Consider the following 24827-nt stretch of genomic DNA (forward strand, 5'->3'; position numbering starts at 1 on the left):
GATTGGGATATAACCAATACCACAATAGAAGGAACCAAACATAACCTATTTCTAGTTATGGTGCATGAAAAAGGTCACGCCTTAGGATTACACCATAATGTACGACTCAACTCGGTGATGCATCCGATTTATGGTAACATAAATATTGAAAATTTCACGTTAAGTCGTGAAGATATTTATAATATACAACAATTATATGGAAATTCAACAGAAAGTGTAACCACCACCACTGTTAATCCAACTTCTACGTTAAATACAACACTCCCCGCCTATATTACACATTCCCTAACATCTACATCTTCAACACCAACATTGTCGAATCTAGCACACGCGGAGGTATGTGATGTAGACAATAAGTTTTCAGGATTTTTAATTTACAATAAACAAATTTATATATTTTATAAACAATGGGTTTGGTTAATCGATCTAAAAACAAAAAAACCAATTTGATCTAAACCTGTAAACATTGTGGATTGGATACGTCCTTTAAGAGGGGTTTTAAAAGAGGATGATGATTATGTAGTTTCGATAGGTCCTAACGGTCAATTTATATTTATCATACGTGATACAATCTATATAATTGAAATTGCTAGTATAACCATGCGCTATAAATGGAAATTTTCAGAAACTGATTTAGGTTTAAATGATCAATCTAAGGTTAGAGGTGTTGTAACGAGTAATTATGGATTATCATATATATTTTTTGATGATATTTATGCGATTGGGGTGGATGAGTCATTTTACAACAGAAACAAAATTATTACATCAGTTGTTGATCTATTTCCTGGAATGCCAACGAAATTTAATGGAGTATACAAAACACCTGATGGTTTATTGAATTTCATCGTTGGAGATAAAATTATTCGTTATGATGAATATTTAAAGGAAGTTACAGATAGTTTAGATAAAAGTTTATTTATTTTAGGTATATCTTGCCCCTATAAATCTCTATTAGATCAACTTAAATATGTATTATCCGCGATCATTTCATACAAACTACCAATTCCCGCTGAATATTAAAAAATGTTTGATATGAAATATAAAGGAGTCAACATCGATCAATCGATTTAGTTTACATTCAATCTCTTTGCGAAATGGATGCTACCAGCATTTGTACTCAGGCTGCTATAGAGAAAGAAAATAAATTTATTGGTGAGACGGACTTTTCCACTGAAAATTTTTGTATTAAAGTTGAAATTAGTGCTGCGAGAGGTTTTATAACCTGTGTAAAATTAACCTCAAAATTAATTGAATCTCAAAATCATTTAATCACATTGCTGAGGGATAATTGGATGATATTAATAAATACGCTTAAGCTCATCCACTTCAATTTAAACTTTTCATATGAAACAATCCCATTAGCTGAAGGAATTCTTAGAGTTGCTGCTAACGATGGTGTAGATGGCGATAATTATATTCACATAACATATGAAGATGAAGATGGTGATGATGTTGATGATGTGGGATCTAAAAATAGATATTTTATACCAATAATGCTAACCTAGGAAGATGTACGTGAAATTTTATCCAAGACGGTTTTAATTTCATACAAATTGAATATATTGGATAATTTAAATCTTAAAAATTATATACATTAAGTTGGATTTAGTTAGACGATTTTGTTCAGAAAACATATGTGAGATTAACTTTTATGTGATGCAATATTTGGAAATGTTGTGCAAACCACATGATGACAATAACACCTCCCCCCACACACACACATAAAAGCCGGCTTATGCGACCTAATGCGTCACTTCAATACTAGTTCTTACAATAATAAAGTATACAATGTTTTCATGCGAATTCTGTAATCAAGTATTCACTTTAAAGAAAAATCTTTTACGCCATTTGCGAAATGTAAATCATGGTTTGATGGATATGGGACCTACACCTTCAACATCCGCTGTGGATGTTCCTGGTTACAACCTCTTCAAGCTCTAAGTTTAAGGAATGTGGAATCTGCGCTAAAATGTTCCCATCAATTTCAACACTTCGAGCGCATCTTTGCGCTGAACATGTATCTCCGGTTGATGGTGAAAACGATGTGGAAATGATAGCTACATGTTTTAAAAACCGCATCGCCGTTTATAGAGTGAAAGGTGCAACGCGCGATGATGACATACCATCATACTTAAAGAAATGTGGTAATGTTGTATTTAGATTAATTATGGATAGTATAGGTAAATTTAATTCTATTAAAGTTCAAATTGAACTATTAGCACTTTTCATTAAATCCGATTCAGATGAAAACGGTGATGATAACTTAGAGGGTGTGCTTGTTTCGGAAAAAAATTTTAATTCAAAATTTAAAGTTATTACACCTACTACGGAGTTGGATGCGGTGTACAATGACATGACTGGTGATATTTTAAATCAGAGTGAGGAGTTTCAGGAGCGTGGATCTGGTTGGGCTTTCTTAGCTATATCCAACCTTCTGCTTAATATCAATAAATATGAGCCGCTGTCTGGGTTATCATACATCCGACTTCCAGAGCAAATCGCTAAAAAACATGCATGTATCAATATTAAAAACTATGATGATGATGCATGTTTAGCGTGGTGTTTGAAAGCGGCCCTCTATCCCACCGATTTTGCTCAGGATCGGATTTCTAGCTATCCACATTATAGCACAGTACTTAATTTAAATGGTATAATATTCCCAGTTCATTTAAAGGACTTAGTTAAAATAGAATTAATGAATAATTTAAGTATTAAAGTTTATGAATTAGTTGTAGATAATTATGGTGGATGCACGGTGGAAGGACCAATTTATTTTACTAAACGACGTCGGGATATACATATTAATCTCCTATATTTATTTAAAAATGGTATAGGCCATTTCGTTTTAATAAAAAACCTATCACGATTTATTTCCAGTCGGCTTTCAAACCACGAACATGCGAATTACAGATGTGATGGTTGTTTATTACGATTTCCATCCGTTAATAAGCTGCAGGTACATCAACTTAATGATTTTATGGTTACATAAAATGACCATCATACCATCGAAAAATGTAAAACCAACACCAAATTTTTTTGGACAATTAACCCCGCAAAATATTTTAGAATTCAATAACTATAAATTCACTCAAATGTGCCCGTTTGTGATTTATGCGGATTTTGAGGCTCTTTTACTACCGATCCAGCATTGTGAACCCAATTCAACTCAATCTTTCACCGAAAAAATTGAGATGCATTTACCCTATAGTTTCGCATATTACATAGTATCCACAGTGGATGATAGTTATAATAAATTTGAAACTTACACAGGTCCTAATGCATCACAAGTTTTTATCACAAAATTACTTAACGATACTAAATTTATCTATAGCGAATACTTTAAAACCGTAAAACCTATGCTACCTTTAACGACTGAAGAGCAACATAATTTCGATATTGCACAATTTTGTTTCATTTGTCAAAATCCTTTCACAATAGACCAAACTAAGGTGCGGGATCACTGTCACATAAGTGGTAGATATCGCGGGCCGGCTCATACAAACTGTAATCTAAATTATAAACTTCAACATTTCGTTCCAGTATTTTGCCATAATTTTAGCGGTTATGATTGCCATTTATTTATCAAAGAAATAGCTAAACTTGGTGATGGGCTTGATGTATTACCTAACAATAAAGATAGATACATCAGTTTTAGTAAAAGGGTGCTTGTTGATAGAGTTGAAAAGGAAAATAATCAGTTTGAAGATGTTTTTATGAAACTAAAATTTCTGGATTTGTTTAGATTTATGGCATCTTCATTAGATTCTTTAGTCAGCACCCTCGATAATTGTGATTTTAAAAATGTACGTAAATTTTTCCCACACAACAATCAATTTAAATTATTAACTAAAAAAGGAATATTTCCATATAATTACATGAACTCTTTTGATAAGCTTAATGATACAGTTCTGTAATACATGCCCTGTAAAGATGCGTTTTTCAATAAACTCACTTTAGAAGGTATAACCGATGAACAATATTTACACGCGCAAACTGTGTGGGAAACATTTATGTGTCAAACTCTAAAAGACTATTCGGATCTATATCTAAAGTCGGATGTTCTTTTACTTGCTGATGTTTTCGAAAAATTTCGGCAAGTTTGTTTTAGAACATACGGTTTGGATCCTGCGAATTATTATACCGCTCCTAGTCTTTCGTGGGATTCAATGTTGAAATTTACAAAAATTAAATTGGAATTACTAACGGATATAGATGAAGTTCACTTCATTAAAAAAGGTATTCGTGGTGGTATTTCTCAATGCTCATTACGTCATGCCAGAGCTAATAATAAATTTATGGAACATTTTGATTTACACTCAAATTTTTTAATGTATTGGGATGCCAACAATTTGTATGGGTGGGCGATGTCGCAACCTATGCCTGTTGGTGAGTTCACGTGGTTAAATGAAAACCAAATTCGAAATTTCAATTTTAATGATGTATCCGATTGCTCTGATTTTGGCTATTACGTCAGATGACAAACAATTCATTTGAGAAAGATTTTTTTAAATTGATGAATAATTCTGTATTCGGGAACACAATGGAGAACATTGATAAGCGAGTTGATGTAAAATTAGTCACTAGCTGGGATGATGTTCATACAGGTGGTCGTGGCCGACCACGACTTGGAGCGCGTAGTTTAATTTCAAAGTTAAATTTTAAAAGTATTAACATTTTCACTAAAACGTTTTCAGCTATTGAAATGGAGCGGCTTCACGTAGTTTACGATAAACCTCTATACATAGGTTTTACCGTTTTAGAGCTATCAAAATTATTAATGTATGATTTCTACTACGCTTATTTAAAGCCGAAATATGGTGAAGATATTCGGTTATGCTATATGGATACCGATAGCTTCACCGTTCAAATTTATACAGATGACATTTATAATGAGGTTAAATTGAATTTAGATAAATTTGATACATCCAATTATAGTCCAGATAACCAGTTTGACATCCCGCTCCAAAATAAAGCTGTTTTAGGACTCATGAAAGATGAGAATTGTGGTAATATAATGCTGGAATTCGTTGGTTTAAGGTCAAAGGTGTATGCGAATCGTGTTTCAGGTGAACGTATTACAAACAAATCGAAAGGGGTTAAAAAGGCTATTGTTAAACGTAAAATCACTTTTGAAAATTATTTAGATTGTTTGAGTACGAAATCGGTTTTATTTAAAAAAACAGCTCATCTTCAGAAGTTTTAATCATGACATTTTTACCGTTTTACAGAATAAATTGGTCCTATCACCTTATGACTCTAAGCGATGGATTGATTCTGATTATATTAATACATTAGCTTGGGGTCACCACAATATTATTAATAATAATAGATAAGTATTTATTTATGTAATCTATATAACTTTATGATGCATACATGTTATCTATATTGCTTTGCGGTTTTTATAGCGATAAAATATGTATAAAATCTCGCAACGTTATTTTCATAATTTTAGTTTAAGTTTTAATTCAAATCTAACCAGTCGTTGTCGCGTTCGCATGCATACACCACAACTATGAACTCAACAATATTTTACACAATACTACATGGAGTTTTATTAATTAAATTTCCTACTGAAGTTAAAAACGTATCAATTTCTTTCATTAGTGATTATAAGTAGATAATAAACGCCGGTTCTGGACCGGAAATCAATCCCCATCCCCCTAATCCCCCATGACGTCACTTCCGGTGTCATCCCACTTCCGGTGTCATCCCACTTCCGGTATCTTGTCACTTCCGGTATCTTGTCACTTCCGGTATCTTGTCACCTCCGGTGTCATCTTCAACCCCATGTTAGTGCCCTATTGGCCCCTTCAACCCCCATCCCCCTTCAACCCCATGTGAGTGCCCTAATGGACCCTTCAACCCCATGTTAGTGCCCTATTGGCCCCTTCAACCCCCATCCCCCTTCAACCCCATGTTAGTGGGGTCGATCGTATGCTTATCAGCGGAAGCTAATCCCCCGGGGAGCGATGACTGAATTGAAATAATACTCACCTTAAAATAGGTTATTTATTATTATTATTGATTGATTGATTGACTGATTGATGGTAGGAGGAGGAGGAGGAAGAGAAAATCACAAAAAATTAAAGTTAATACATATATTAAAAATTTAAATTTAAATTAAACATGCCCAAAATGATAAAAATATACAGACAGCGCTTGTCGCAACATCGATCAAAGTACAGAGAATTTCGGCGACGAAAGATAGTAAACTATTTAAACATTTACCCATTGTGTAGCAGTTTAATTACAAAAGTTTAAATTTCAATCGTTCGGTAGCAAGTGTATATCCTTCATAGATTAATCCAAGCCTAATCGAATCGAGTTGCTCTTGTCCGTGGATGATATCTTTCCAAATGTTCTCAGCGTAAAGGGGTGGTATATATACCCTAACGTGCTCCAATTCTGCCAGAAGGTCTTGATACGATTCCGGATCTTGCGTGAAACGTATCACCCGATACACCCTATTCTTCTCTAACGACGAAATGGGAACTTTAGGTTTGTTCGCGTTTATACCTAAGGCATTTAAACCTTGTATCGCAACAATCAAATCGCGTTGGGACATATCGTAACGCTAAACGTCGACTGAAATATAAAACGGTGGCGATATATAATATATATTTGGGAGGAGAGAAAAATTACATAAGCGCCATCTATATTACAATAGGTCGCACATAAATTTCAGATAACGCTCAATGGGAGACGGCGTCAACGGTCGTATGCTTATCAGCGGAAGCTAATCCCCCGCGGAGCGATGACTTAAAATATGTTCTTTATTAGTATTATTGATTGATTGAGGGTAGGAGGAAGAGAAAATCACAAAAAATTACAGTTAATACATATATTAAAAATTTAAAATTCAATTAAACATAATTAACGGATAAGATTAGTCTGTACCGTTCACGACATCGGTCGCTAAATTGTAATAGAAACCGTCTTGGTTACGTTCGCGAAGAGGGGCCCGTGCTGCCCCATGATATCGTCTGCTGACGGGTGTGGACACTTCCGGAACAGTATGGGCCACCACCAAAATTTCAGCGACGTCCGCTACCGGAGAAGGAATCGTATAAATTTTCTGATCGAATCGGATTAAATTCGCAGGATTCTGTTTCCCAAAATCCCTCTTTCCGAGATATACTAAAGACATCCTATCGAGGGACCGTAACTCTTCATCAGTTATAGCTTCGGCAATTATCAACGGTAAATATACCGCAAAACCATCTTCCAACTCAACAATAACGGAGGGCCATTTGTTCGATGCGATTCTTTTAGCTCTCACAATCGGGTAAGGATGATCGATTTGTAGCGAAGAAAGCGAACGTTTCAATGGGAAAACGTATGAACCCAAAAGATTTAGACGAGACATCTTATCAGTATGAACGGCTACCTCGGACTACATTGAAATTACAGCAGAGGTAGTAATTACCCTAAGTTAAAAAGATGCGCGCGCATCAGTGAATCCACCAATTAGAAAATCTAAAAACCGCAAAATACCCTTGAAATAAGGGAGTAGCTCCCTCATTATTGCATCATCCCTATCGCTGCCGTAAATCAAATTAGATTGATGTAAATTAAAAAGATTTAATTTAAAATAAATAAAATAATTTAACGTAATTATCACTAGAATAAAAATCTCGCAACCGTTAAATGGGGTTAATGTTGTTAGATAAAGATTACGAATTCTCGACTTTTCTAAAATACAATAGCTTAAATACAATAGTTTTAAATTAAGGAGTTTAGTATCATTTAACTTGTTTTACGTTAACATATACTACAATGGCTTTGATCAACGCACCTTCGCTGAAAGATTTGGCTCAAGCGAAAATCAATTTAAACATATCGAATCGTCTACATATACTATCACTCAAAGAATACTTGCCGTGGAAAGTAGTGTTAGACTTATGGAACACGTGGTTCCAGGATAATTGGTTCGAGCTTGGAACGCATAAAAAATGTTCCGATGATGTGGACGTGAGGTGCATTACAATGGAGGTGTTTAATTATAAACTGAATCATAAGTTACAATGCGCCATCTTTAGAAATGTTGAAATTTTCAGGTAAATTAGAAATTAAAATATAGTCTTTAAAGATAATAATTGAGATGTTAATAATAATACTTTAGTGATGAAATTTTCAATCAAATAAATGGGGATGGAGTAGTATACAAGAGCATATCATACGATCACACTAAACACGGACCTGTTTGCGGCCATTGTTGGGATATGTTCGATATGGAGCTTAATTTTGGTGGTTTACGAAATAAAGAAGGATTTCAACTCAAACCACAAAACAGCAGAATTCGGGGGTTTCAAATTGTAAATAAAAGTGAATCCATTCTTGGGGGGTTTCAAATTATAAATAAGAGCGAATTCATAGAGCTAGTGGAAAGCGAGAAAATGTGGTGCGCGTTCTGCTTGAAGCGCCCAAATTTTCAAGTAAGTTTAAGAGTAGAAGTTTCCGAAGTTGTATACCAATTTTTAATGGCAGAAGTAGCTCGTTATTAAATCAATAGAATAGGATATTGTAATAGTGTATAAAAATATCATTAAGAGCACGTTTTACTGGAAATAGACTAATTTCAAATTAAATTTAAAGTTTTAAATAATGTAGGTATATTATTTTTAAAATAAGCTTGTAAGTTAAATATAAAAGATAAGTTAGTTTATTATAATTTACGTATAATATTTTTAAATAAATTTTTTTGTAATATAAGCAATTGTTTGATATTTTTAAATAATCCAAACGCATTGAGGAATTAATATTAAATAACTCTTTAAAGATATATGTATGGGGGATGGAAATTTGATAAAGAAAACAAATTAAATTCAGGTCGAGGCATTTTAATCTAAATAAATTAAAAAATAAAAGTTAATATAAATATAATAACAATTTAAAATGAATAAACTCACTTTCTAATCTATATAATATGGAGACATACGTCCCCATATCCATAAAATATAAACCAGACCCGAGGGGCGTGAAGCCCCTTGGGCATTTATATCGAGGCACTAGCCTCGATATAAAAATCGATAACGGCACCTTCTAAAATTAAAGATACAAATCAATTAAATCAATGAAATTATACCCCGAAGGGAGGCTTACTTTTAAATGGGGAGGCAGAAGCCTCCCCGCTATCTCCTCCACAATGAGTTTAACTGAAAAAATTTGAATTTTAAACACAAAACTTAAACTAAACTTTAACAATTTAGAGCTCACCTCTCTGATTATACATTGTAAATCAAAATGCGGTAAAACGGTATTGCATAAGACTTTATACCCTTTACAGAGTATACCCTTATCAAGTGTGTGGTTTCCTAAGGAAACAACTTGGGTGCAACGTTCTTATGCTACAAACCCTTATCAAATGTGGTTTCTTAAGGAAAAAGAAACTCGAGTAAAATTCCATAGAATAGACGTTTAAAAAATTAAATTTTATTTTAAAAAATAATTCACATCGATATAAAAAATTTTTATGATATATCTTTATTTGATATCCAAGAATTATGGGATGAATCGAATCCTAACCATTTTACGTACAACTTATCCTTCTTCCTCTTCAACACCTTTTCAACGAGGTAAACGTCGGGTTGAGCGGTCCTTTGAAGTTCGAATTCGTAAAAAGCGCCTTTAATCGGCTGGCCACGCACATCCTCCAATAAATATGAAATTGGATTTGTGATATTCACTTTAACGATTTTAAACAATTCGGCGGTCCAGTTGGGCAGATATCCTTTATCAAACACATGTTTATATTTACTGATACGAACAGCGTCTCCAACTCTAAACTTTCCTCTGCCGGCAATTTTAATATGATTGTACACTGTATCGAGAAGTTTATTCTCTACCGATTTCGAATTTATTTCAGACGGTTTCATTTTCGTAGTCGAATGTTTCGTACTGTTATATCGAGATGTTATATCCTCCAATAGGTGCACCCATTTATGATTTCCATATAGACTGAAGAACTTGTAGATTCTTTGTTTAACGGTTCGAATTACACGTTCAGCCATCGACGCTTTCATAACGCTATACGATGAAAAATGATTAATTTTAAAATCCGACATCAACCGTTTAAATTGACTGTTGTAGAACTCTTTGCCCTGATCGGTTTGTTGATTTCGAGGCGCGCGACCGTCGTCTGTGAGAATTGAGCGTAGCGCTGCGGTGACGTCCGTAGAATTTTTACTTTTTAAAGGACGCGTCCAAAGAAACTTGGAGAAACAGTCTATAACCACTAATACATATTTATATCCGGAATTCAATCTGGCAAACTCAATCATTTCAATTAGATCCGCCTGCCATAGATCATCGATTCCCTTCAGGATGGTTCTTCGTCTAGCGAAAATACGTCTAGCGGGGCGATGGAGCTCCTCCACAATGACACGTTTCGCATCTGACACCTTCTCCATTGTGACAATTAAGGTTTGAGACCAACCTTTCTCTCTAATATATCAAGTCGGGAAAATATAGCGGAATCCATGAGGTCAACTCGCGACTTTTGCGCACCGATCGACTGTCGTATATTCGATATGAGCGTATCAATCACCGATAGACGATTTGTAATGCGATTTAGATTTAAAGGTATATCGGTGTTTACCGTTTTAATTAGCGATGCGATCTGTCCGGTCTTAGATGGGTCTAATAAATTCGATACATCTTCGATATTCGATTTGTTAAGCTTTACTTGATTTAATAAATTAGTGAATTCCGTTTTAATTGCGTCCCCCAACTTTGTTAATCGATCGGAAAGTTGAGTTAAATCACCAGAGACGTCCTCGTAATTTCGATTAATAACATCTGTGAACTTTGCCGCCGCATCAGTTAATTCGTTGGAAATTTCGGTAATTTTTACGTCGCTAACATCAATTTTAGCATGCAGATTCTTAATATGGGATACCCAATGCGATTTTAAATTTAAAATCTGATCCTCGATCGCTTCGATTGAAGGCTTTAAATTTCCAGAAACTTGAAGATCGATATATTTCTTGCTGGCATCGAATTCATCACGTAGGGTTTGAATCTCCGACGTAACTTGTTTGGATTTAATTTGCAAATCTTCAACACCCGATTTTAAATTTAAAATCTGATCCTCGATCGCTTCGATTGAAGGCTTTAAATTTCCAGAAACTTGAAGATCGATATATTTCTTGCTGGTATCGAATTCATCACGTAGGGTTTGAATCTCCGACGTAACTTGTTGGGATTTAATTTGCAAATCTTCAACACCCGATTTTAAATTTAAAATCTGATCCTCGATCGCTTCGATTGAAGGCTTTAAATTTCCGGAAACTTGAAGATCAATATATTTCTTGCTGGCATCAATTTCATCACGTAGGGTTTCAATCACCGACGTAACTTGTCTGGATTTATCTCGCAAATCCTCAACCACCGATTTTAAATTGGAATGATAATCCCTACTGGTTCGCAATCTCTTAATTATTGAATCGAACATACGTTTATACTCCGTATCGTTTGTCTTAAACATCTCATCTACATATACTTTTATAACACAATCGTTTTCTAACGATGGACTTTGTACATTACTAAGTTTACGTCCCTGCATATCATAATCCCCAGATGAGGTTAACGGTAATCCAACCGCCCGCTGAGACGTTCCGGCTTCATCAATTATTCTACCCCATGAAGATGCGTGCAACGTACGTCCGAATTTATCGATACTGATAATACCACCAACACCGCCTCCAAACATGTCCGTAGTAATTTATTTGATAACGTTGATTTCTTTAAGCTCCTCCACAATATACGCAATCTCGTTTCTATGCGAATTGTTTCCGGCCGCATACGATGCATGCAACAATCGCAATCGATCTACCAATTCGTTAACATCATCCCAGTATTTATACTGAATCCGATTGGAATTAACCTCTAGACCTGACCCTGCGGTTTCACCCGCGCTGCTAAATAGCGGTTTAATTATTTTAATATATTTTTCAGAACGATTACTCGCTATGGGACCGGTATAGTTCTGTTTATGAGCTCCCGTATACGTTAGAATCTCTTTATACTTGCGAAGATCCTCTTCCGTAAAATTTTTAGGTGTTTTCAATTGTATGAGCTCGTATAAACCTGAGCTGGTTGGAATATTTAATTTACCACCGTCTAGTGATATGTGAGCGTCGGTAAATTCAACAGGTTTTGAACCAATCTTCCATCCATCTGTTTTAGAATCGTACCTTATACCCATTCTGAGATCAATTGAATCCCGTTTGCCGTACATATAATATAAATTTCTAATTCCGACGGGTAGCCTTCCAATAGGTATACGCTCTAATTTTGCATCGGGTTTCGTCAATGTTGACGTTGAAGGGGATTTTGATACATCAGCTCCCAAATTTTCAATCATTTGCGAACCCTTGGGAATTACGGGCGGACTTTTAACCTCAAACCTATCAACATCTTCATCACTAAACTTTATCTCTTTAATTTCACCCTTAACTGTTTTCTGTTGAGTCTTTCGATGCAATTTTATCGGTACCTTTACGTCATCCAACTTTTTCGATATATCCTTCAAAGTATCGCTTAACGGTCGGTGGAGTTTAGCTATAAGCGCGTCATCGCGTTCCTGGCCTAGTCTAATCGCCAGGCGTTTACGCTTTATCGCATTCGTGATGTTTACTATAGCTCTATCACGTTCGGCGTTTGACCGCTTGCCTACTTTATGTTGTTTACTACTACTACTACTATAAGTGGCCATCGATGATAATGGTGATGATGACCTCACACAAACGCATGTAAAATAGCAATGCGTCTTTTCAATCTGGGTAGATGTATTTATCCATGCCTATACGATATCTACCATCCTTAATTTCAAAGTCTTTCATTATAATTAATGGGTTATATTTACCGTCGTTCCAACAGCGTCTACACATCTCTTTAAATTCTTCAAACCTCATATCGGTATTTACATGTTCGTCGTATACATGTTTCAAATTCACCTCATCCTGCTTGAAAAGCACTAACACGTTAGCGTTATCCCGAATTAGATGTTTAGGTATACGCGTATAGGTCTGTGTAAGGTAGAAAGAGTCTACGTTTCTATGTCTACCCATAGAAAAATACGCTCGAATTTTATCCTGCTTATCGCACGCCACATCATCGAATATAAAAATTGAATTCTCCTTAGCTTCATTCGGATCCACTACGGCGTCATTATCGCTGAATCGATAGAATCCAATTTCCGGAAGTCGATTCAAAACTAAACTTAAAAGTTCATATTTCGGTTGCCCCAGTGACTTTGAGTAAATGTAGATATTTTCGAATGTCAGACCATTTTCATCAAATATTAGATTCAAAATTAAATTTGTCTTCCCACAGCCAGAAGGTCCGCAGACAATTGCGCGTAAACTGTTGGGTATTAAATCGCTATGTCTACGCTTCGTCTCTGTTGCTGATACCAGTCGATCGAGATCAGTCAATGGCATAGTTATAGAAGGGTGTTTCACTACACGCATGTTGTCAAAAATTGACTGAGACTCTAACGTACCTGCACGCATATATAAAGGTCCCGGTTATGTTTGAAATCGCATCACTTGAGAGTAATGCTCGCTCAAGGTAACACATCAACAGTAGCTTCAATTCGAGGTGGAGGAATTTTAAATTCAATTATCAACAAACTCCCCGTAGAGTTACACATTCCTGGATATTAATTTTGCGGGCCCCGAACAAAGTTGGATAAACGCTTGGCACGAGGTGAAAAAGGCATAAATCCGCTAGATCGCGCCTGTAGAGAACACGATATAGCCTATAGGGATAATAAAACATTAGATCAACGTCACGAGGCCGATAGGCGTTTAGAGGATACTGCTTGGGACATGGTGAAGGCGAAAGACTCATCACTTGGTGAAAAGACTGCGGCGTGGTTAGTTACAAACGCTATGAAAGCGAAACGTAAATTAGGCATGGGGCATAAGCGTAAAGGTGGTGGTAAAAGCCGGCGAAAACGTCGAGGTGCATCATTGAAGTCGAAAAGTGGTGGTAAACAGGTGACCTTTCAAAAGGGGATAGTTAAGCGTATAGCAAATGATTTACCGAAAAACACCGATAGTTTACGAGAAGCGGCGCGATTGGCGTTGAAAGGTGCTCGCATAGCCGTAAAGTCTGTAGGCGGAAAGCGAAAAGTTAAAATTCCACGAACAATCCCAATTCCAGTTAAACGAGGAGGAATATTACCACTTTTACCTGCGATATTCGCCGTACTGTCAGCTCTCAGCGCACTATCCGGAGGCGCGGCCGGAGTCTATAGAGCAGTAAAGAAAACTCAAGAGGCAAAGGATAAAATGAAAGAAGCTGAGCGGCACAATAAAGCAATGGAGGACATTGCGATCGGAAAGACGGGGAGTGGTATTTACATTAAAAGGTATAAAAAGGGATTGGGTATATATTTAACGAAGAAGAAGAAGACTCAAAAAAACTTTTAAGGCTGCTACCCAAGAGACCTCTAACCAACTTTGATATACTACGTTACGCTAAATCTCTAAATATCCCAAAATTCCGCGGTGTCTATATGCGAAACGCATTACCAAAAGGGGGCCCTAAAACGGATGAAGCGGCGGTGGTGAATTTAGATGTACAAAGCGGAGATGGAACGCATTGGGTAGCCTATAGAAAATAGGTAATAGAGTGTTCTATTTTGATAGTTATGGGGATCTCAAACCCCCCAAAGAACTTTTAAAGTACTTTAAAGACACTCAAATTATATACAACCACGATAATTATCAAAAGGACAATCAGTACAATTGCGGGCATTTATGTATAAAATTCCTACTTCAAACAGGAAACGGGTCATATGTATAACGATGTCGCAGACGTTCACACTGGTTGGTACGAAGAGCGAAATTTCTGAGGAATACTTTCCACCTATGCAATTGGATCCCAACTTTAACTATTCATTGGGACTGATTGGTCTGTACACATATAACAGCATACCCAACATTGAAGAGGGAGTTAACGATAAATTCCACTTTACAATAGTAAATCCCATCAATAAACAGCAGCAACAGCAGGGGCCTAAGAATACTTCAAAAGAGGTAATCGGAATTCCTACGGGCGTATACGAAATTTCAGATATTGAAAAATATTTGCAAAAGGAGATTCTACGGTTGGTCGGATTGGATAAGATAGATAGACCTGAGGCCCTATTGTCCCTCAAGGCTAATAACAATACGTTACAGTGCGAGATTAGCAGCGACTACTTGGAGATTGATTTCGCAGAATCCGATTCGATTGCTTCGATTTTAGGATTCTCCCAACGTACACTGAAACCCGAACAATTACACAGATCCGATTTCCCTGTAAATATAATACGCGTGACGTCCGTTCGCGTGGAGTGTAATATAATTTCCGGATCATATTACAACAATAAGCAGTCACATACGCTATTCGAATTTGCACCGGCGGTAGATCCTGGCTTCAGTATAAATATAGAGCCTAGGAACCCAATATATTTCGCAGTCGACACCGATCGACCGATAACGAACATTACCATTAGACTCCTGGATCAGCGCGGTAGATTGGTAAACTTTAGAGGAGAAGAAATCGTAATTAGGTTAGAGCTGAAACGTGTTGCATTATAATGGGATTTATGTTTGAAACGCCTGGTGGTGGAACCTATCGCCCACCACCATCACAACCTACCTTGAAAAAGGGTAAAGGGTATAAATGTAAACGTAAGAGAACGTCTAGATCAGTCTGCAGAAAGACTTCGTTGCGACCTGACAACGTTCGTTTCCTTCAAGATTTGGGGTACCATGTCAACAAAAAAATTAAACATTTATAGAGGATCTCTATAAATGTTTAATCGTGGATAATTCCATCGCTAGGGAAGAGGTGCACAGTTACCATCCTTCAACAAATTCGTTTCAAAACAACGATGTGTTCACCATTGAACTGAACCAAGAAGATGTTTTATTTTCCTTTTTCGAGAGTTATATACGAATTGAGGGTAACTATGTTAAAAAATTGACGGATCCTGCAGATAGCGTAAGTTTAACGCACAATTTGTCGGCATTTCTATTTGAGTACATCGCATTCGAACATAATGGCGTTGAAATAGAACGGGTTCGTGAACCAGGGTTCACATCGCTAATTAGAACCCTTCTACACCATAACGATGTGGAATGTAAATCATTGGAAATTGCCGGGTTAAAATGGCCTCCTGAAGGCGCCTTACCCACGGTGGACAGCGCAAACGATAACTTTGTATTTCAAATCCCACTTGTGCACATTTTTGGATTATTTAGAGACTACAATCAGGTTATGAGAGGTCGTTTCAAGTTTAGGTTTGTCAGAAGCCGCACAGATTCAAACTGTTTTAAATCTATATCGACTAAAGCCGACCCCAGCACTGCAGAGTTTACCATAAAGACAGTGTCATTACTGGCGAAGCATGTTTATCCCAGTCCATCGATAAAGATTAAACTTTTGGATGGGCTAATTAAAAATTCGAATATAGCCGTACCTTTTCGTAAATGGGCGTTTTATGAAGTGCCATCTATGAGACGGGGGAATAAAGAGATTTGGCCTGTTACATCAACTACAAACAGGGGTAGACCGCAATATGTCATAGTGGCATTCCAAACCAATCGAAAGGATCAGCCGAAATCTGATTGTACGCTGTTTGACCATTTGAACATTATAGATCTTAAAGTCTATTTAAATTCATATTCCTACCCATTCGAGTCTATGAATTTGGATTTTACGAAGGAAAACTACGTTGAACTATATAAAATGTATACGGAATTTCAATCATACATTTGGGAATCTAACCGAAAACAACCGATAATGGATTTCAACAGTTTCACGAAAAGACCTCTATTCGTAATTGATACCACAAAGAATAATGATGAGGAGGCAGCGCCATCTGCATCATGTGAAGTGCGGCTTGAAATTCAGAGTGATAAAGATTTTCCCGCCAACACGAAGGCATACTGTATCCTAATACAGGAATCTATGTATACCTATAAGCCGCTGAGTGGGGAGGTCTCAATCGTTATTAATTGAGTCAATTTCGATTGCGCATCATAGTCAGAGTTATGGAGTTGCGTAGAGCGGTAGTTGATATTCAGGGGTTCTATATAGACTCTGAATTCATAGTTAAAGAATTCACACTTCTGGACCTTATCACCGACTATGCCGTACATCTCCACTTCAAGGCTGACAGACCCTTTCGATGCTTATCGGTTCAAGATCAACGATCCGCCAAGTATTTAGAGCGAAATCACCATAAACTATCGTATATTGGAGGATGGATGGATCTGTCGATGGGGTTAAATTTACTGGATGATATACTGTCGCTCTATGATGAGGTGTATGTGAAGGGTAGCCAGAAGAGGGAGTTTTTGGAAAGCAGACCCTATTATCGGTTCCGATGTCATCGGAATTTGACGGTCAGGGATATTGCCTCGGAGTTTTCTGAGAAGGCGGTTGAAGAAGATACTAAATTGACGGCGACTTCCAATCCATGCTGGTTCCACAACGATGCTCCCGCAGTTTGCTCGCAAAATAACGCCATAATTTTAAAGAATTTTTTATGTAATTTGCATAGACGTGTTATATAAGAAGTTGTTAAATTTTTTTTAATACATATATTAACTTTTATTTATTGTATTTATTTTTGAATCCTTCATGCATTCAGTGTCTGACCTCCATCACGCAAACATGTACATTGCGAGAGTTATTTTAGTATATACGCTCTGGGCGCTTCCAATACGAATTTTAATGGAAGATTGGATGTACGATAGGGATATGGAAATCTATAAATATCTCAAAGCATTTGGATATTTAAATGGGAATGTGAGCGGTTTACATCATCATCATCAGATGGGATATACAACAACAAAAATGACGGAAGGGTTACGTAAATTGCAGGAACATTTTCACTTGCCAGTATCGGGTGAAGTTGATTTTAAAACTTTGGATTTGATTGGTAAACCAAGATGTGGGAATAAAGACTTGGAAGACATATCAGTAGACGCTAAACGTACGATACATCGAAAGTGGGGGATCCCAATAGTTAAATGGGCCATCTATAATAAATATCCAGATGGCTTTCCCAATATCGTTGAAAGGGCATTTGCGGTTTGGGCTAAGCATATAGATTTAAAGTTTCAGAGCTCGTTTACCGACGTCAACATTCTAATCGGGTTTAAAGGTTACAACCATACGTGCATAAGGAACGTTGGATCAATGTGTGGTAGTACATTCAAAAATGGAATTTTAGCTCACGCATACTATCCTTATATTAATGGACGTAATGTTGAAATCCACATAAATTCAGATTTAGAGTTTGATTTATCCAACTCTACGGTAGATGGGAAATATAACCTATTTTTGGCAATGGTGCATGAAGTTGGACATTCCTTAGGTTTAATGCATCGAGTTGAACTCGATTCCATCATGCATCCCAACTATGGTAACACGAGAATTGAGGATTTCAAGTTGAATAGCAGAGATATTGTGGCAATTCAAGCTATATATGGTAGACCCAAACTGTATACATCATCGACTGTTTCAAGTCACGTTACGTCATCATATAGGACCACGACGAGTCGGTCTACGACAAATCCTGCCGTTCAACCCTCACCCTTTAGAGACGTTTGTGATGTGGATTCAAAGCTTTCCGGTTTTTTGATTCACTATCAAACCATGTACGTGTTTTACAAACAATGGGTTTGGTTAATAGATTTAAAGTCTAAACGACCTAAACAACCCAATCCTATAGACATAGATGATTGGCTGCCGACTTTGAGGAATGTTTTTCGTACTGTAGACTATAGTTATAAAGTGTCTATCTCGCCTATAGGTGACCTTATACTTATAATGGAAAATTCAATATACAGAATTGATTTTAAGAGTATGAATGTGCGGTCTGTGTGGCCGTTCACTTCGACCGAGTTAGGGTTTAATAATTTTACTCGAGTTGACGGGATAGTTACAAGCAATTACGGTTTACCTTACATATTTTTCGATGATATGTACGCAATTCAAGTGGATTTTAATTACTTTAGAAAGGAGAGAGTTACAGTTTCGATTGGTGAACTTTTTCCGGGAATCCCAACTTCTTTCAATGGGATTTACAAAGGTTCCGACGGCATATTTAATTTCTTTGTTGGCGATCGAATCCTCCAATACGATGAATATTTAAAGGAGGTTGTAGGCACCTCTGACAAGAGTCTATCGATATTAGGGATAACTTGCCCCTATATATCAATTTTAGATCAATTGAAATCTCTCCTCTCAACAATCATTTCAACCAATTTCTCAATTCCCATAAATTATTGAGATGGTGGGGGGAGGGGGTAATTAATTATATTCACCCGTCGCGTGCATTTAAATTCAGTTCTCCATTGGAAATGGATATCGAGGGAGGAGTGAGCGACGTCTGTGAAGAGATGGGCTTGGATTATTGGAATTCAATCGGCGCGCAGTGGAAACGGTATCGTGAATTGATAAAAAAGGAGACTAAATTTATCGGGGAAACGCAATTTTCAACCGAATCTTTCAGCATTAAAGTTGGAATTAGCGTCGCTAGAGGGGGGTACAACCTGTGTAAAGTTCGTAGTTAGAACATGCAAAGGTTTGGAATCCCAGTCGCATCAAATTACGTTTTTACGTCAAGATTGGGAACATCTAATATCTACCCTTAAACTGATACGTTTCAATGTAGAAGTTTCCTCGCAGACGCTACCATTAGCCGAAGGTAACCTAAAGGTCGAATTTGACGATGATGATGATTACCTGTATCTAATGTATGTGATTGAGGATTCCGAAAGTGGTGTATTCATACCGATTTTACTTCATTCAACGGATATCGATAAGATTTTCGCAATGGAGAAGCTAATTACCTATAAAATGAACCTTTTGGATAGCCTAAATTTTATGGAATACATTAAATCTCAACAGCTCGTTGACGACGACGACGACGACGATGATATGTATAACACGACGTCCATTGAAGAATTCTGTTTAAATAATTTATCGGAAATTAATTTTTATGTGATGGAATACTTGGAAATAATAAACTCCACTACAACAGTTTCTATTTGATCACGTGATCACCTCGTAATATTGTCCGCCGCGCCTATCGGATCACGTGATCACCTCGTGATAGTGTCGACCGACCGTCATAACTCTAATCACACACCTAGCTGCTTATCAGTTCAGCGTTAGCAACCGTCGCGTACATTTATTCAATTTCGTAATAAAATGTTTCTTTGCAAAGTGTGTAACGGTGCGTTTACCTTAAAACACAATCTTACCCGACATATACGTTTGAAACACGGTGATGTGCGGGAATCGAACTTTAAATGCAGTATCTGCGAAAAAGTTTATTCAAGATCCGACAAATTGAAACACCATCAAAGAAGCGTACATGGACTAGATGTTCCACGTTATGTTGCGCCGCCGCCGCCGCCGCCACCACTACCACCATCTTTACAAAGTACATCGGTCGGTCCGGTTGAACAGACGTCATTGCGTCATCCTCCTAAACAACAACCCTCCAACCCTTCATCAAGTACGTCAGCGGAGCCTGTTCGACATGTGTCATCAGCATCATCACGTCCTTCACCTAAGCAGCGGCAACCCTCCAACTTATGTCCAATTTGCGGTGTTGACTTTATATCTACCACTCACCTACGGACTCATCTAAGATTGGAACATGCGACCCCGGTCGAAGGTGAAGATAACGTCGATAGATTGGAATCATGTTTTAAAGGTAGAGTTTGCACCTATAGAGTCGCAGACGTGTTGATCGATGATGATATATCATCGTTCCTAACAAGATCAGAAGCAGCTGTTAAACGAATGATTGAGGTTAGTTTAGATCGCTGTGGTCCCTCTATAAAGGTTCAGATTGAGTTTTTTTGCGAATTATGTTAAAGCCGCGTATGATGAAAATGGGGATGAAGACGTATTAATGTCCGAGAAAAATTTTAATTGTAAATTTCAAGTTGTTTCGGTGGGTACGGATTTGCATGAGGTGTATGTTGGGATGTGTAGGGAAATTTTAGCTCAAAGCGAAGAATTTCAAGAACGCGACTCTGGGTGGGCCTTCTTCTCCGTATCTCACCTCCTGCTTAATATTAATAAATTTGAACCTATACACGGAGCATCGTATATACGTTTACCACAGGTAATTGCTGAAAAACATGCGTGTGTAAATATTACAAACTATACGGACGATGCTTGTTTAGCGTGGTGTTTGACGGCGGCTCTTTATTCTGCAAACCTTCATCAAGATCGAACTACAAGCTACCCTCATTATAGTCAAGTACTTAATTTACGCGGGATTACATTTCCCATTACTTTAAAAGATATAATTAATGTAGAAAAATTAAATAATTTAAGTATTAATGTTTACGAATTGATAAGTGGTAGTAGTGGTAAATACACGGTGGAAGGGCCGATTTATTTTACCAAACAAAGACGCGATATTCATATAAATTTGCTTTATCTATACGAAAACGGGAAGGGGCATTTCGTTTTAATTAAAAATCTTTCAAGACTAATATCGAGTCAAGTCACGCGCCGCGAACATTCTATACACCTTTGTGATGGATGTTTAACGCGGTTTTCATCCGCAGACAAGTTACTCACACATCAGACTTATGATTGTAATCATGTGATGACCGTTTTACCTACAACCGATTTAAAATCTAAACCAAACTTTTTCGGTTTAAAAACTCCGCAAAATATTTTAGAATTTTACAATTATAAATTCACTCAGATGGCACCATTTGTCATCTACGCCGACTTTGAATCGCTTTTAAAACCGATCGATTATTGTAAGCAGAGTATCGCTAAATCTTTTACGGAAAAAATTGAGGAACATCAACCTTACAGTTTTGCTTATTACATTGTTTCCAATATTGATAGCAGTTTAAATAAATTTGAAACGTATACGGGACCGGATGCGCCTAAAATTTTTATCTCTAAATTAATTGATGATGTTAAATTACTTTACAGCAAATACTTTAAAACTATAAAACCAATGATACCTTTAACGGCCGATGAGCAACGGCATTTTGATTCGGCCGAAAATTGTATTATTTGTCAAAATCCTTTTACTTCAAACCAGGTTAAGGTTCGTGATCATTGTCATATTAGCGGCAAATACCGAGGTCCCACCCATTCAAATTGTAATCTAAATTTCAAACTTCAAAATTTTATTCCGATATTTTTTCATAACTTTAGTGGGTATGATTGTCATTTATTTATTAAAGAAATGGCTGATGCAGACAAAGATGGACTTGATGTGTTACCTAATAATAAAGAGAGATACATTAGTTTTAGTAAAAGAGTGTTGGTTGATAAGGTAATTAGCGAAGACAAATCTGTTGAAAATGTTTTCTTTAAATTAAGATTTGTTGATTCATTTCGGTTCATGGCATCTTCATTAGATTCTTTAGAAGGTAACCTTAATGAGTTTGATTTTATTCACGTGCGTAAATTTTACCCACACAATGATTATTTTAAATTGTTGACCAAAAAGGGAATCTTTCCCTACACCTTTATGTCATCATTTGATAGGCTTAATGCCACATCCTTACCCCCTAAAAAGGCATTTTTTAATAATTTAAATTTAGAGGGAATATCTGATGAGCAATATATCCATGCCCAAACTGTTTGGAAGAAATTTAATTGTCATACTTTTAAGGATTATTCCGATTTATACTTAAAGACCGATGTTCTTCTATTAGCTGATGTATTTGAGAAATTTAGACGAGTATGTTTCAAAACATACGGTTTAGATCCCGCGCATTATTATACGGCACCGGGGTTATCTTGGGATGCTATGCTAAAATTTACGAAAATTAAATTGGAATTGTTGACGGATATTGATCAAGTTCATTTCGTTAAAAAAGGTATCCGTGGGGGCATTTCACAATGCTCTCTACGTCATGCTAAAGCAAACAATAAATATATGGAAAATTATGATGCTAATTCACCTTCAAAATTTTTAATGTATTGGGACGCTAATAATTTGTATGGGTGGGCAATGTCTCAATTTATACCCGTTTCCGACTTTAAATGGTTGACTGAAAACGAAATTCAAAATTTAGATTTTAATAATATAGTCGATGATTACGATTTCGGATATATTTTAGATGTGGATATTGCGTATCCCGAACACTTGCACAACCTGCATAATGATCTACCTTTCTTAGCCGAAAATTTAATCCCCCCTAACTGTAAATGTGAGAGCGATAAACGATTAATTCCAAATTTATTTGATAAGACAAATTATGTAATTCATTACAGAAATTTAAAACAAGCCGTTGCACACGGATTAATTATAAGTAAAGTAAATAGAGTTTTATCGTTTAAACAATCCCCTTGGTTAAAGTCATATATAGATAAAAATACAGAATTACGCCAATCGGCTAAAAATGATTTTGAAAAGGATTTTTTTAAATTAATGAACAACGCAGTTTTCGGTAAAACCATGGAAAATGTTGATAAGCGAGTCGACGTCCGCTTAGTAACCAGTTGGGACGATATCAGGTTTGGCGAAACCGGAGGACGACCTAGACTTGGAGCTCGGAGTTTAATCGCTAAATTAAATTTTAAAAGTGTTAAAGTATTCACAGAAACGTTTTCGGTAATTCAAATGGAGCGTCTTCATATCGTTTACGATAAACCTCTATACGTTGGTTTTACAGTTTTAGAACTCTCAAAATTATTAATGTACGATTTTTATTATGATTTTTTAAAACCTAAATACGGCGAGGACGTTCAGTTGTGTTACATGGATACCGACAGTTTCACCGTACTAATTAAGTCTGACGATGTGTATAACGATGTTAAATTAAATTTAGATAAATTTGATACATCTAACTACAGTCCCGATAATCGGTTTGACATCCCCTTGAAAAATAAAACGGTTTTAGGTAAGATGAAGGATGAAAATTGCGGAAACGTAATGGTCGAATTTATTGGCTTAAGATCGAAGGTGTACGCAAATCGGGTTGCTGATGGGCGGGTTACTAAAAAATCTAAAGGTATTAGGAAAGCTGTGGTTAAACAAAAGCTTTCATTTCAAAATTATTTCGACTGTTTACATTCAAATTCCATCGTGTCTAGAAAACAGTTATTATTTAGAAGTTTTAACCACACGGTTTTTACCGTTTTACAAAACAAATTGGCCCTTTCCCCACATGATTCAAAGCGATGTATCGATGCCGATGGTATTAAAACATTGGCTTGGGGTCATTTTACAACTATTTCGAATAACGTTTAAATACATTTAAGTAGGTTAAGTAGAAAATAGTATCATTTTATTCGAGTATGTTTAATTTAAATTTAAATTTTTAATATATGTATTAACTTTAATTTTTTGTGATTTTCTCTTCCTCCTCCTCCTCCTACCATCAATCAGTCAATCAATCAATCAATAAGGAAGGGGGGGTGGGGGTTGAAGGGGCCAATAGGGCACTAACATGGGGTTGAAGGGTCCATTAGGGCACTCACATGGGGTTGAAGGGGGTGATGGGGTTGAAGGGGACCAATAGGGCACTAATAGGGGGTGATGGGGTTGAAGGGGCCAATAGGACACTAACATGGGGTTGAAGGGTTCATTAGGGCACTCACATGGGGTTGAAGGGGGATGGGGGTTGAAGGGGCCAATAGGGCACTAACATGGGGTTGAAGATGACACCGGAAGTGACAAGACACCGGAAGTGACAAGATACCGGAAGTGGCATCATGGCGGATTAGGGGGATGGGGATTGATTTCCGGTCCAGAACCGGCGTTTATTATCTACTATTATACCAGTGAACCTACTAGTGATAATGATTTAAAATGGTTG

At 36.6% G+C, this 24827-nt stretch overlaps 1 protein-coding gene across 1 annotated transcript; it reads left to right on the forward strand.

The window, feature by feature from the left end:
• Positions 1-458: 458 nt before the first annotated feature.
• Positions 459-24405, forward strand: LOC111416126 (uncharacterized). Its single transcript, XM_071199886.1, has 2 exons — positions 459-8057; positions 8123-24405. Exon 2 carries the CDS (start codon positions 20936-20938, stop codon positions 24257-24259), a length of 3324 nt encoding a protein of 1107 aa, XP_071055987.1. The 5' UTR covers positions 459-8057; positions 8123-20935; the 3' UTR covers positions 24260-24405.
• The last annotated feature ends 422 nt before the right edge of the window (positions 24406-24827 follow it).

This window comes from Onthophagus taurus, chromosome 11, assembly GCF_036711975.1.
Source record: "Onthophagus taurus isolate NC chromosome 11, IU_Otau_3.0, whole genome shotgun sequence".
Taxonomy (NCBI): domain Eukaryota; kingdom Metazoa; phylum Arthropoda; class Insecta; order Coleoptera; family Scarabaeidae; genus Onthophagus; species Onthophagus taurus.